Source organism: Atta cephalotes, assembly GCF_000143395.1.
Source record: "Atta cephalotes unplaced genomic scaffold scaffold00011, whole genome shotgun sequence".
In the NCBI taxonomy this organism is placed as follows: domain Eukaryota; kingdom Metazoa; phylum Arthropoda; class Insecta; order Hymenoptera; family Formicidae; genus Atta; species Atta cephalotes.
The window spans coordinates 2,571,968-2,588,010 of record NW_012130075.1 but is presented as its reverse complement, the minus strand read 5'-3'; the positions used below and the strand labels follow the sequence as shown (position 1 = coordinate 2,588,010).

At 42.8% G+C, this 16,043-nt stretch overlaps 1 protein-coding gene across 1 annotated transcript in view; it reads right to left on the bottom strand.

Annotated features, from left to right (window-relative positions):
• The window catches only part of LOC105617009 (iroquois-class homeodomain protein IRX-3), a 31,303-nt gene extending 27,391 nt beyond the window's left edge, over positions 1–3,912 (bottom strand). Inside the window, exon 1 of the mRNA XM_012198590.1 lies at positions 3,874–3,912. Within this exon, the coding sequence (XP_012053980.1) occupies positions 3,874–3,912 (39 nt within the window). The remainder of the gene's footprint in view (positions 1–3,873) is intronic.
• Positions 3,913–16,043: the final 12,131 nt, after the last annotated feature.

Below are 16,043 nucleotides of genomic sequence, written 5' to 3'. Positions count from 1 at the left end.
CGCTATCCGCCCATCTCGTGACGTCTCCCTGCAGTTATACGGTAATTTCAAGTATGTTGTGACATTTTGTCGGGAGGAAATGCCGCTGGTGGCATAACAAATTGTAGGCTTAACCGCGGCGTTCGTCTAGTTCCTCGATACATCAGCGATGTCGGCGCTCTGGCCTTACGACGTGACACAGGCAAAAATACCGCAAGGACGAAAATATACGAGAATACGAGAGAGAGCACGAGGACGAAGAGGTCGTTATCTCAATTAAATTGACCGACGCAGATTAGCGATATGAATTCTACCGCGTTCTAAATTTAATGTCACCGCCTAGCCGCGCTGCGATGCAGAGAATACGACTTTGTTAAAAAAAGGAAAAAAAAGGACAGTTGTGTATTTATGGGCGCGACAATTTTTCAAACTGGAATTAAACGGCAAGCGAGACTATCGTGCAACGTCGCCAAGCATTGCATTCGCGTTCGCAGAGACGTGTCGGATCAACGTACAGCAGATTAATTTGGGTAATGGTCAGTGTCAACATTGCTTCGATCATTTTACATCGTGGATATACTAAATCTATGTAATATGAAAATGGAAGAGTGCGACAAAAAGATGGGACTTTAAATGATAAAAATAGAATGATAAATTTTTTTTTCATCGTCATCCGGTTCGTCGACGCTGAACTCGCTTACACATGTGCAAACGTTTAGGAGTTGTTGATGATGAATTTATTATGTTCGCCTAGTGCTATTCATTTATGGCTCGTTATTTCCTCAAGCGTAGTGACATGTTGCGATATGTGATGATTACCGACATTGCATGCAGCGCAATAAATTAATGGCTTTTAATTACTAATGGTTTTAAAGTAATATGAACGATATGCAGATGAAGATAATAGTAATAATTTTGATAAATAGTAATTTTATACGCATCATTATTTAACAGAGAAACTTTTTCCCGACATGCGAGCGACATGCAATTAAAAATGTATTTTTCATAAATAGACAAGCTCGCAAAAATAATCCACGTGTTCCTTTGTTGATATGTTTCATGTTACAAAATAATACGCGCCGAATATGAAAGATATTAAAAAAAAGATGAAAAAAAAATCATTTTATCAGTAACGAGTTGTCTATACATATACGTCATATCTCAATAATATGTCAACGATAAACACACTGACTAATATAATTATTTCTTCTTTTTTCCAAACTGCACTATAAGTGGAATATAACACTGATAAGAGGCCATCAATTTTATCAGCACTTTAACAACGTACTATATGTAAAGTGATTGTAATATAACTCTCGCGTTTGCATCGACATTCCTTCATATCTTCAATATATCCATTTTACTTGCACTTACTTGTGTCAATGTAACATTTGTGCCGTGCTAGAATTTTTCTCGAATATTAATGTCTCAATTCACATGTAAATTCGTATGAAATATAAAATCGATGTAAAAAAAAAGAAATGTATTCATAATCTAATAATTACGAATATAAACATGAAATGAATGGGAAGAGCGACAGAACGGGTATGGGAAAGGCGCGCGTGGAGCACGCACCAATTACCACCTTCAAGATACGGTTGAAATGCAGCAGCATGCGATGCTGCTATTATGACAAAAACCTTCGTTGTTAGTAAGACAAGATAATTATTCCGCCGAGCTCGGCTCTTCGATCATTTAGGCGTGGCAACACATGTTCTCAGTTCAGCGCTATGCACGGCGTATATGCAAGGTATACCTATATACAGCGTGTCAGGACACGTGGGTACGGAACCTCTCCGGCTTGCCAACGGCTATTCATTTTCGCAACCCTCACCTCCGCCGCCGTGAGGGAGGGATTCCTCCCTACACAAATTATTCGATACGCCTCGTGAGGCCAAAACGAGTTAACGACGCCTAACGACGACGCGTCGCACGCATCGTGATTTTAATGGCGAAAATTATTTACCAAGGGAGAACTGCCTTTAATACAACTTTGCAGTGCGAAATTAGCCCCGATCGTAATTTCTGCAAACGATGACACTCTGTCGCGGTTAGCCGGCGAGAAGTTGCTTCGTAATCGCGCCGACAATGTCTCGCCTCGCGCGATCGTTACATTACAGTAATAAGGAATACATTTGTCGAGCTATGTATTATGTACGTACGTGTATACGTGTATATGTACAAGAGATTACACGTGAAAACTAATACATATGTGTTACTTGAATGTGTTCGATCATTAACTACATTTTACTTTACAAACACTAACGAATTACACTTCGAAAATAACATCAAGAAAAAACGCAAATCAGCCTATTGTTAACATACAAAGATGAGAAAATACTGAATTATATCGAGAACACTATGAGCTTATATACATACATGTTAGATTTAAAGAAAAAAAATATGTTTTTTTCGTTTACTATTATGTTAAACTATAAAATCTATAAAAAAAGCCTTTACATTTATTATCAATTTAATATATATACGTGGCGTCAGAAATTATATTTAGAAGAAAATACAGACGGAATCTATTACAAGCTAAATATAAATAATATCTCGGTCATATCAACCGTAACTTGTGCAAAAAAAGTATCATGTGTTTTTCGGCCTGATATTTCTGGTTTTCTGTTCGTTATAATCGCTTTAGTGTAAAATGGAGCAAAAATATCAAACAGAATAGAAATTCCGGTAAAAACGATTCACGAAAATTCGCTCCATGCGCCATTCCTTATTATTGATTATGTGCTATGTATTAGTTTAACACAAGTTAGGAAGGAATGAAATACGGTGTGTTACAAGCGCAGCGACTGGATCGTTTAATTATGCGCTCTTTGCTGATTCGATTAGTTTTGTTTTACAATCGGTACGATACGTTTGTAAACGATACAAATGTACAATAAATAATTCTAACTGTGATTGGAAGATCAGTTTCCCGTATTTTACTGAAATGTTAAATGTAAGAGGAATGGCACACGACATTCGAGATTCGTCTGTTTCATGGCTCACTTATTTATCAACAAGGTTACTTCTTTTCGCTTATCTCTTGGATAATTACAGATTTTTTTGCTCAGTACAACTGTTAAATGATTTTTTTTTACAACGGTTCCTGATATAGCAAAATGAGCTCGAAGTGCAAGCGGGAATCATTGATATTAGTGAGGTGATCTCGGATAACAGCTGCAACTTATCTGTCTGCTTATGTTTGTGATCATTGACTTCGCTGCATCAATCTTATCGAATCACTCGCGTCAATCGACTAATTTTTCACGTATTCATACTGCTGACAATTTTTAGATCCTAATGCACATTCACTTGCGAATATCTTTCTGAATTTTCTGATATTTTATTTTCAACATACTCGTACACATTTAACGTCAAAGTGGATATGCTCGCTTTAACAGAAAAGTTATGCATAATTTTGAACATGGAGTTGCTGCGAAAATAAATAACACATTATAAACGAATAACAATTAGGCAAATACATATCAATAATTCTTAAATGTTTACAATATAAAAAAGAGTTCAGCGTGAATGAATCAAATATAATTGGATAAAAAAATTTATTATATTTTTATCATTTATGTTAGTCAGTGCAGTTAACTTCAACTTACTTTTCATTTTTTTTTTCTAGTTCTACAAATTTAAAAAAAGAGTAAATTGAACCGAGATTTAAAGTTAATTTACAATGATGGAATTTACATTAAACATTAAAGACTTATTTTTAATTGCACTCTCTAATTTCTATGTCACATGGATGTGATCCACGGTGTAAAATGATCGAAGATATTAATATTTGCTCAAATTAATCTGCGGATTTTTCCTCGCAAGGAAATGGACATGCATGCATAGTTGCGAGATCTCTCCCGGAGAGTACGCAGGATCGAGAGCGCTCACCTGTAGATTTGGCGATCCTCGGAAAGAGAACTGTGACATGATGTGTCGGCCGCTCAGGGCCGTGATGGTCGGGCACCGCTACGCGATCATCGTTCCAGAAGTCCGCGGCATTCGCCAAGTGTGCCTCGCTCCCGGACGTAGTCACTTCGCGAATCGGTCACACTTTCGCTCTTTTTTTCCTTTCTTTCCTTTTTCTCACTAGCGCGCTCGAGGTGAATGCTTACGCGGAGGCGTGAGAACCCTCTGTGTCGCGTGTCCAGCCACCCCGTAGCGGGGTGCTACTCGCGTCGACGGCACTCCCGTATGCCCGGTCGCGACTGGCCGTCCAGCTGCACTCGAACCGGTTGAAATCGGTGGCGGTCCGCTGCCGGCATATGCACTCGCACTGTCACACACGAAAACAAGTTGAAGGCGCGAGGGCGACCGAGAAATAGTCCTCGGTAGCGGTTCTGTTGGAACTTCTACGTGTCGTATCGTCGTTGCGGGAGCACTCGCGAAGCAGATTGCGAAAGAAAGTGTCACCGACCGACAGCCGGCGATATATGGACTGTATCGCGGACTGCACGCACTCCGATCACTCTTGCGTTAGTCGAAGAAGGAAACGAACAAGAGTCCTCTTGAAGAAGGAGCGTGAGATCTGTCTGGCACACGACGAACGAGTTGCGGTATAAAAAAAAAAGGATTAAAGGGCACACAGCGCGCGACAGCGATGCATAGCACTTGTCGTGGTAACGCGCGATGCGGTTAGTCGCGGACGGCTAGTTCACTCCGTTGATCCGATCGACGCGCCAGCTATGATCGGTCGCGACTATCCTCCGAATCGTCGTTTCTTTTCGACGGAATCCAGTCCTCCGCTTGGTGGATAGGAAGGCGGAGGTACATGGATCGCGGGCGCGAGCGAGACGGCTACGGTGAGGGAGAGCGAGAAGGGTAGATGGGATAGAGAGAGGAGGGAACGAGAACGAGCGAGCGTCAGAGGGACGGGATGGCAAGCTGAGCGAGGGGGAGAGGGGGGGGGGCGGAGAGGGAAAGAGAGAGAGAAAGAAGAGAGAGGTAGAGTGGTAGGTTGAGCGAGGGTGTCGGAGGGACACCGCTGAAAAAGGAGAGGAATGACGGAGGAGGACAGAGGGAAAGCGAAAGAGAAAGAGAGAGATGGAAATGAGTGAGAGGGAGAACAGCGGAGGATGATGTGAATCGCGCACACCGGCCGTCTCTTTTTATCCTCTGTGGTCCTTCTACGCAGCCGGTCGCTTCACGGCCTGCGCAATCACGCGCTTCGAACTCGCGAAAGAGTGGCTTGTGGTTCGTCTTCTTATTCCTCTTCTTCTTCTCGCTTATAGTGCCGATCACGGCTCCTTCGATCGTGGCGCTACCAGATCGCGCGCACCGCAAAAGCGCCAAGTACAAACTGACGGCGGCGCGTGTTTCCACCGCGTGCACGTCCGCTTGCTGCTGACAACACACAATAGTGACTAGGACCAGACACTATACTGTTGTTCTTGTTCCGTTTTACTATCTCCCTCTAGTTCTCTCTCTCTCTCTCTCTCTCTCTCTCTCTCCTCTCTCTCTCTTTCTCTCACTTTGCTTCTATAAGGCTTCTCCTTTTTCCGTGTAATGACCAACGTAAGAATTCAACTGCGTTTGCTCGTTGTCTCGCTATTCACTTCCACGAAATTGTCAACAAAAGATGAATTCGCTTCACGTTCACCGAGCGCGATAAGCACTGATCGATCCGTCAGTGGATCCTATAGGATTACCCGATTTCGCGTATGTTTGCTCCTTGCTCGCGGTAGAACAAGCGTGGTCCGCGGTCTGTAAGTTGCCGCTGTACCCCACGTTCCGCGAGATGACGGTTGATCGCGGTGTCGTAGGAGGAGGCGACGGGTACAGTGCCGGTGGCGCTGGCGGTAACGATAGTATCACGCTAGTGGTGGTGGCCCGATGACGAGGAAACGCTCGAAACTCGCCGGTGAGTCTAGTGGTGGTGATAGTGATGGTGGTGGCAGTGGCAGAGTCGTCGCCGTGGTTCTTTTCCTTCCACGGAAAGGGGGACGATTTTTGCGAGATGGTTTGCCCTCGGCGAGACGGGTGGGAGGGTCCAGGTCGGTACGGCGCGCGGTGTGGTGGGGGTACGGGCACCACCTCTGCCGCCGATGCCACGCTCTCGCCTCCACCTCGTACCCGCGCGCGAATTCGTTCCGCGGGTAGCTCTCGTATTAGCACGCCGGGTGTCGTGCGTGGCTCTCTTCTCTTCTCGCACGGGTCGTCGGCATCCTACCTCGTCGATCGGGCACGGAGCCGGCGGTTAGCATCGGCAAACGCGACAATAAAATATGGTGAGTCGCCCGTGGGGCTCGGCTAACGCAGCTCTCTGCGTTTCCCTCCCTTCAGCCGTCCCTTGTCGAGTCAGTGCCGGTGGTCGCCTCGTTCATCTGTCCTTTTCCCTCCTTTCCTCTTTCCGTTTTTTGTCTCTCGCTCTTTCGCGCGATGGTCCGATAGTCCGCTCTCGCTCCCTCGTACCTCCTGATGCCCCACCGTAGGCGCTTTCTTCCCTCTTCGTTCTCGGCTTTCGTTCCCGTGTGGAGGGGATGGGTTGAATGAGACAGAGGGGGACGCGACCGGCCGAGATGCTGCCACGCTCCCGTATGGTGGGGCGAGAAGAGTGTGAGCGGTCGGTAGCGTTCGGAGGGGGTGAACGGAAGGTTGGCGGACGACAGGGGTTGGGTTGGGGAGGGGGGGGGCACAGAGGCAGAAACTACACGACAATTTTAGTTCGATAGATCCCGAAGTTTAGCCTCGGCGGCGCTGCTTTACTTGCCGCTGACTTCTTCTCGGTAGTTTGTTCGTTGCCCTCTCTCCCGTTGCTGTCGACTGCTTCTTCCTCTCCTCCTCCTCGGACACGACCGCACACTCCGACTCATGTCTCCCACCATCCAAACCCGTCTTCTTTCTCTTTCTCTTTCTTTCCTTCTCCTTCCTCCGTGCGAGGACAAGATCGCCTCCGACTACTCCGTACCCCTTCCTGTTAGCCCGAAGTTAGCTCTGATGCCGCGCTACCTGCCACTCCTCCTTATTCTACGCACTACGCGACACTTGACTACACAAACTTCCGTTTCTCTCTTTCTGTCTTTACGCTCCTACATTCTATCCCTTTCTCTCGCCTCCTCTCTGTCTCTTCTTGCTCTTCGTGCCTCGATCTCTCTCATTTCTACCTACAATCTCGCTCGTTGATCCCGCTCCCACCTGCAGCGTCGTCCATCTCTCTCGCGCCTTTACATCGCGGAATGCACGATCGTCACTCCTGAGCGTATTACACGGACGGCGTTTACGCAGAGTACTATGTTCGTTCCGACAGTTTAACGCGACGATGTCGCGTGAACGTCCCGCCGTACGACCCAGCCGTCAATCATCTCGTCAGATTATTACACCGAGATTTTTTCGTAATTTCGTTTCACACTGTTCCTCCGCAGAATTCGGAATAATCGAACTAGCGAACGAATGAAACGTCTTTTTTTTTAATAATGGTCCAGTTGATCAATTCAGTTCGAATCATCCGATCAAAGCAACGCGAAAACGTGCACCTACGATATCCGAGTGGACACCAATGAAATAATCCCGATGATGCTGTCCAAAGACTTTGGCGAGAGTGTCGTGAGAATGCTTTGCGCAATTCTTTCAAGAGAACTTGCCTCCTCGTGCGTACTTGTTCGTGCCTTTCCGCCACGACCGCCAACGAAAGAGGCGGATAGGAGCAGTTGAAGGTAGTGGATTGCGAAAATATCCTATCGTCTACGTTGGTGGGGATATTTCGCGTGCGGAGAGGGAAAAAAAGGACTCGCCGATATTTTTCGCCCACTGATCGACGACGCGCGCACACGCTCTCGCGTACCTGCCGGCGGCAATATTTTTACAGAGAGCGCGTACGCACACATATGCATGCACACAAGGACGCACCCAGAGAGCGCGTCCCACGTGTATTTGTGCCACGGTGGTGGACGCAGGGGAGAGAAGTACTGGAAAGAGAGAGAGAGAGAAAGAGAAAGAGAAAGAGTGAGAGGAGCGGGATAAATCGTGCCCCTTCCACACTTCTTTCGCCTCCCCTCTAACGTGCCCCGGTGGGTGCGGAGCTCGGCTTTTTTCCCCTCCGTGGGCGCGGACTAACCTCGCCCCGCCTTCGTCTCCTTCGTTCTCGATCCCCCTCTACCCTTTCACGGATGGTGTTGTAGCGCGGCGACGAGAGTGACTACCGCTGAAACTCGTGCGACGCCGTCGCCTCTCTCTCGCCGACACCCCGCGACCGACGTGCACGGCACGCCAAGCTACCGCTTCGCGCTCTTGCTTGCCGTCGGAGCGACGGAGGAGCCTCATCGAGGGAGCGAGATCGCCCGTCGCTCGGAAGTGGGACGAAGAAGAGAACTAGCCAGCGGAAGGAGGAGGGGTACACACCGAGATGTGAAACATTAGTGTACCGTTTGTTAACACCGCGGTCTACACACAATCGCGCGCAAACTCTCCCTCTTCTCGCCCGTGTCCGGCCCCATCGCTCCCCCCCGTTGCTCTCCGCTTTCTTTAAGAGGGCGTTGCTGCTGGTACGTGCTAGCAAGGACAAGCGCATGTGAGCGCCTTCCTTCTTCGTGAGTTCATCGCGGAATGCTGGCACGTAGGAAGTATCTCTCTCTTTCTCTTTTTTTTCTCCAAGTCGCAGCTCTTTCCTCTTTTTCGCGATGTCGTTTTCCTCTCCTCATTTCTTCTTACGCGTTTTAACTCCATCTTATCACCATCTTACTTACCTTCCGTCCGTCCTTACGGTACTGACTTTTCGCGAATGCCGAATTTGTCGTGCATAGAGAACGGGTCGACGTACTCCGTTTTGTACTGCAACTCCGAAAACTAAGCCGATTCGCGCATCGATATTAAATTTTCTGTGCGCGCATGTGTTTGAAAGTCCACTTTGATTTGGCTCTTGGAATGATTTGTGGCGACGGTAGAGAACTGCAAAGGATGACCATCTTTTATCGTAATATCACCAAGATATCGACAATAAATCGAGGTAACATTACAAACATCGTGGGAATTGGCTGTTCTTGACCACAATGAAGATCGAGTTAATAACAATTGCAGCATGTGTATTGTACTACATCGTACTTTTTTGTGACAAACTTATCAAATTATTGACTAAGTGATTCGCAAACATTTCAAACTGCATTGTGTGATTTTTTCTTACGTTCGTATCTCATCGATGTGAAGTTCCATTGTCGATAATCGTTATCGTTTCGATAAGTACAATTCGTTCTACCTTCTAATGGAAATGTATCGAGCGTTAGTTATCTTGTGATCTTGTTGGGCTTCCATCGTCTGATCGTATTTAGGCTTACATTCTTTAAGTGTATTATGTGTTCTTGTAGTGTGTCGCCGTAATGTAATGTCGTGATGTAATGTTATCGATAGTAAGCTTAATTCGAAAGTTGTCTATTACGACAAACACATTATCAGTATCGTAAAGTTTTATGTGGATGAATATTTTTTATCGTTTGTGATTCGTATTTTAAACCTCTAACAAAGATTTCAACGTTATAAGCTTCGCAAAGGAAATATAGTAATGATTAAGATTTATTTCTTTCATATATTACAAGATGTGAATTTTTTAAAACTTCTTAAGTTATAAAATTCAATTCACGGAATAATTTTATATAATTTTCACAGTTGTCAATTACACATGTAGAAGATCCTTAAACAACAGTGTCAAACATTTGTGAATGCGTGCATCACACGAAAGCGATGTAGACGTTAAATGATGCGTTTGACAATTTGACAGGATAGACATACAGAATGTTAGATGCGATGTAGATCAGCGATGCGTATCAGCGATGCACACGAATGTGTAAAACATACTGCGTGAACACGTCGTACATGATGACACGATACACGTATGTAAAGTAGACATGTCCTCTTGCACGTGAATTGATCTACCAAGATCTATATAGAAGCTGTCTTGACGATAACCCGCAATTATAGATCGCGCGCGATAAATAAAGTGCACGTAATACCGCAAAGCAAAAGGGACTCGTCGTTCGACATCAAGCAAGCTACGGCTCATTATGTCGCATGTTCACTGACAACTCGCCAATTATTCGCACGGAATGCATTATGTGTATATTAATCGACATCGTGAAAGCGATTCTACGGAGAAAGCGAATGGAACAGGTCTCTCGTACAATTTTAGTACATGCAATGAAATTCATGTGCATCGATTTCCTTTATCCCAAGCCTGTCCCTTTAATCCTGCGACGATAGTAACTAAGAACTACGAAATTTTAAATAAAGAAAATCTAATTATACTACATTTTAATCCAGTTACTATACCGACTTATAAATCTACAATCGATCAAAACATTGAAATCATTAAAAAGAGATACAAATATTCTTCTTCTGCTTAGACGCGTGTCTTTTGAAATCTTTTTTTATCACAAATCCTTACATGTGTAGCTATCTTTTGCAGTAAATACTACTTAGACCGAATAAATGTCTACTAATAAATTGCCTTTCGCATTATCATACATAATTTATTGCTTTGTACCGAATTTCTAAAACGGATGATGTTCATCTGAAGGCAGATCACGAGATTCGATTCAACTGATCGTAATTTTGATAAGATCTGTTCAATATTTTCACATAGATGTTGTTCTACGGTTCGAGACCAGACAGAATGACGATTTGGAGTGCTCGGCGACCAGTCATGGGCAAGGTCGTCGAAGCTGTTGGGCAGGTGGCAGCACAACTCGACAAAGGACGATTGTAGACCCTCCTCGTTGGCACCGCGGTGTAAGAAAAGTGGGGAGCTAGTATTACTAGAGGATCCAGTAGAAGGGGTGCCCCTTCCGCCGTGGCTATTCGATAGCCACCCCTCCGTCCCGTACGGAGGGGCGAGCGTGAGGGGCCAAAAGGGGGATGGTGACACATCTTCAAAGGTGTGTGCAGCAACGATTGTCACCGTGTTGAATTACCCGTACTTCGATAGATTCTACGAGCGAGACGATTTTAATGCCCAAGTCCCCGGTGCAACGAGGAAAGAATTACAGACGGGTTCGTTCCGTTCTCGGCAGAGTGCGCGAGCGTTACATTTTTGCGTTAATTCTTTCTGACAAAAAAGGGAGAAAAACATAAAAATCTCACGCTAGTTAGAAACTATACTCTAATACACGTGTCATTGAAGCGAATTTAATTACGCGATCGAGAAACTTAGAATCTTCGTCATATCGCTCCTGTTTAACATGCTGCGAGTGTTACGTAGAATTAATAAACACGTTGTTTCCATAGCTCTATATAATTTAATTACCTGTTTTTCGAAAAGCAGGAAACAGGTGAACAGTGTTATGCTAATCTCATGAGAAGAGTGAGTTTGCGTGAGTTTATTTTCTATGCGTGCTTACTTTTTTGTAGAAATATTTTCGTTTAAACAATATATTAAGAAAGTGCATATGAAGCTCTGCTCAATGCGAGGAAAGATTAATGTTACTTTTCATGACACGGGACTGTTTCGTTGTAATGAAACGGTGGTTAACACAAGGTTTTCCCGACCGACAATGACTCTCCGGATAAACTTTTATTAAGACCGCTCGTCTAGTGTAATAGCACACTGAGAGCAGACCCAGCACGCGCTCCACCTCATAAATCAAGAGCGGTTCTGATGGTGTTGAGACACGGGAGAAGCCGTGGAAGCAAGGCGAGGAGTACTACTTACAGAGTAAAGTGGATAGGAGAGGCCAGTATAAACTTAAGTGATTAATCTCGCGGAATTGATAACGCTCCCCTTGCTCTCGTCCCCGTACTCTCTCGCACCCCCCATAAATTACATTATAAGGAGCCCCGCGGTATAATTAATACGCCACTCACGCGTAAGCCATCGCGACAGGGTGAACCGCCGATACTTCCAAACTATTGTACGATACATATACAAGCGTGTATTACGAACAATGCCCAATCCTCGTTAAAATTACATGTATCATAATCAGTTGCTTATTCGATTATAATTTTAAAATGTGTTTAAAAACTTGATTAATTCACTATTCTAATATGCTATTTTGCATAAAAAAAATATATATATATATATAAACAATATTATATAATTTAGAGTATCTAATATGCGTGTGCGCGCGCGCGCGTGTGTGTGTGTGTGTGTGTATGGGAGTCTAATCGTTGCAATTTTTGCTGAGTCTAATATTAAAAATTAATTAATAGTCAAATTTAAAATAGGAAACACTTTTGAATATTGATTCAAAATGTGAAATATTTAATATTTATTAATATTTTTAATATTTACTGAAGATTTAACTATCTATGTAATTACAAACAGCAAGTGATAGCAAAATAACAATAAACCATATTAGTTTGTTATTAGCATTAATTAGCATAATTATTATGAATTTTTTATACGAAATTATGTATAAGAATATTGTACTTACATGAGTAATAACGAAGGTATTATTATCGATATTTATTTCACGTATGTACACATACGTGTGTAACCTTCGATAAGATCAATCCAGAACGAATGACAGACATTATAATCGTTCCCAAAGTATCATCGGTCGTTATCACCAACGGACGGAGTGCTCGTCCATGTTTCGAAATAGATCAAACATCGAGTAGACAGATACGCGATATCTTCAAAGGATTTTGGCCGACACTTTGTCGATGTATCCGCGATAATCCGTGAAATCTGGCACGGCAAACATGTCGGAGAAATATTCCAAAATGCTGGGAAGCACTAATTACATTACTTAATATATTATATACTTAATATATTATATACGGAGATCAAAATGACGATTGACTCATTTTTAGTATTAACATAGAACATTGATAAAAATTTACAAGAGCAATTAAAATTATGCTTACTTCATATATGAATATTCATATTTGAACATATCAACCTATAATTTTCTCAGGATGATTTTGATCTAGCGATTTGCATCTTTAATATATTTATAAATACATCCTGTGATTCAAAAAGGCTGCAAAGTGAAAGGATAGCAGCCGAGAAGTTTTCGACATTAATGGTCGATGTTCCAAGATATCCATGGCCGGCGCCATCATGGCCGATCTTCGAGAAGGGTTCTGGATGCACCTTGTCGCGCGGCAACATGAAAGATATACCGGTAGACATGGATAGTTAGATCCATCCATGTATCCGTATTCAGCCATATATGTTCGTTCTTTCTATGTATTCGATGTATGTTCGTGAGAGATCCATAAAAAGCGCCATAGTTAGAGTCCTGTGATGAATACGTGACGCGCTCTCGTAACTGTGTAAGGACCCTAAAGAGAACTGCGTTTAGATGAGAGCGGCGGTTCTCCTACAAAAAGAAGGGAAGAACGCCGCCATTCATTAATTAAATGAAGCGCGAGATTTCCAACCCTCTCTCGACGATCCCCACGTTGCCCAACTTCTCGTCTTTGTGCAAGCCGGCCAATCCTGCAGATGATCTGAAAGAGCCGCTCGAATGATCGTTCGTTAAAAAGTCGATCAACCGATTCGTAAAGCCATCAAAGTGTCGACTCTCGTCTTCCAATCGAGAAACGAATAGAGAGACAAAAAGATACGAACGGAGAAAGATAATGGTTCCATTAAAACTTGTGTTTTAACTTAATAAAATATTTAATCTTCACACATACGTGATATTATTTTTTTTTACACAAACATATCTGTACATAATTCTCTGATATTTTAAATAATATTTAGAACAGTTGTAATAAACGAAACTTTATTACGATATTATACTGAATTTCTTCAAAATGAGTATAGATCGTGGAATATGTGTGCGACAGAATAGGAATGACAATTCATCATTTGTAACAGACAGGTACAATTTTCTTTCGAATTTGTTCGATTCACGCAGCTGATGGATTGTGATTGAAAGATCGATCAGCGAATTTACGCGGGCACGTCAATCACAATCGCGATCGTTTTATGCGTATTATTGAGCAAAACGAATCATGAATTAATGATTAGTCATCTCGTTATCAAGTTGCAATGCTTTGTATATTGAATCGATTTGTTTGACGCAAAGATGTCGCTTGTTAACTTTACCATTATACTTATTACAGACTTTTAACATTTTTCATATCGTTTTTTTTTGTTACATCATTGTTTTGTACAAAAATGCGCAGCGCGTCTTCATGTGTTGTTGTAGGACGATTGTATAATCGGTGAGACAACTACCGCAGCCAGTGGTTAAGGGGAGTGATAAGCCTCCTTCAACATGGGCTATGTATACTAATTATTGGACATAAACTCTTATCTAGGAACATGTATGCTGTCATGTACGGGAATTAACATTACCTGGGTATTAGTGCATTTTGTTAACTTTATTCGTGAAGTTGACACTGACAGAATGACAATTTTTCCGCAATATAGCCAGAAAGACAGTATTTCTTAATTCGACAAATATCGCATGAATTTCTATTACAGCAAAACGATACACGTGTCCTAACTTTTATGTCCTAAATATGTTAACGCGCGCGCTAATGGACTTGCGGTGTCTAAAGTTCTTTCTTTTGCTTTTTTACCTCCGTGAAGCAGTATGCAATTATTCTCGAATAATTGTTATTTTTAACAACTTCTTTAACAAGTTTTAAACAAACTTCAATTAACAACTTGAAGCACTACCTACATTTTATTTCTTTCCCATGCACATTAGTCCATCTTTTTCTCTTGCATATTACATATTTTATTTAATAACATACAGAATACATGTAATTTTCCTTTTTCTATTATATTGCTCGAAAAACAAAAGAAATTACTCCTTTGAATGAACGAATTATTGAAGCGCGATTTACATAGTATGCAAAGCATTCTTCACGGAAGGTGATGAATACGCGGTGAAACTACTTCCATAACATGCCGGTGGTATCTCCGCGATCTTACCAAATATTCGAAGCAATTAAAACGCGTTCATTGTGCGGTTTATCGATGCATCAGGTGGTGTACAGGTTCTGACAGGCGGGTGCCCCTATCGTTCCCGCTATTAAACGGTAATTACAGATAATTGCGCGAGTTTGCATCCGTCTGATAACAAAATAACTATCGTTTCCTGTTGTAAACCGGAGTCGCGGGCGAGTTAGAAGCGGCGAAAGACTTATTTTATATTCATACTCGACGATGTTGAGAGACCGATTCTATCGGCCGCGGTCTTGAGAAAGGTTTTATAACAAAGTTCGAGGCGGATATATCTCAGAATCGCGGTAATCTTCTGCGCTTTAAATGGATATACATATTTATGAAGCGGATTTCGAATCCTCCATCATAGCAATACTGTTTTCCTGGTATCGCCTAATATACTCATCGTTAATTAAATGGGTACGATATTGTACATTCACCCTGTAATTACAGGACGCCGCCATTCTAGGCTTATCTCTTTTTCGCTAGTAAATTTCAACACCTGGTGCATATATGGTGCATATAAATATTTTAACAATTTCGACGTCTTAAATCTCGCACAGCAAATTCTGGATTGTATTTTTCATTGAGTATATTAATACAAGAAAAAGATTCTACTATAAATTTTTTCTTGCTCCTTTTTTATAAAAAATTTCTTTTTTCAAATTATTGGATTTCTTCTTGCAAAATGCATTCAAATAAGTCAGCGATTATAAAAACGTCGGAATTTGAGCAATCACGTTTGTATAAAAGTCATAGTACGGCAAAAGCATCTAGAAATGAGAACAAGTGTTTCTATCTAGTGATGAACCATTGGTATCCCCATGATTGTGCTACCCCATGATAGCTTCACCACTCCCAGCCGTCGCGGAGGCATGGTTTCTCTCAGGTGAGTTTTTCTCACCTGGTGCAACGAAGGGTCCGTTCGTCCAACCAGGTCGAGACGATGGTCAGGCCCGTAGGCCAATCCCTGCTGATGATCAGTGGTCCAGAGCCACAACCTTCTCCGTATCTCGTTCTCCTTTCCTCTTCATCTCGTCTATTCCCGTTTTCCTTTCCCCCCCTCCCTCCCTCTCTTTCTTTATCTTTCCTCTTGGACGAGGAACCTTCATATCTTCCTCTCTCTTGCGCATACCTCATTAGTGCCTCCTACCTTCCTTACCGAGACTCCGTATCCTGGTCCTTATATCAATGACGCGTAGGAAAAGGGAGAGAATCTCTCTCTCTCTCT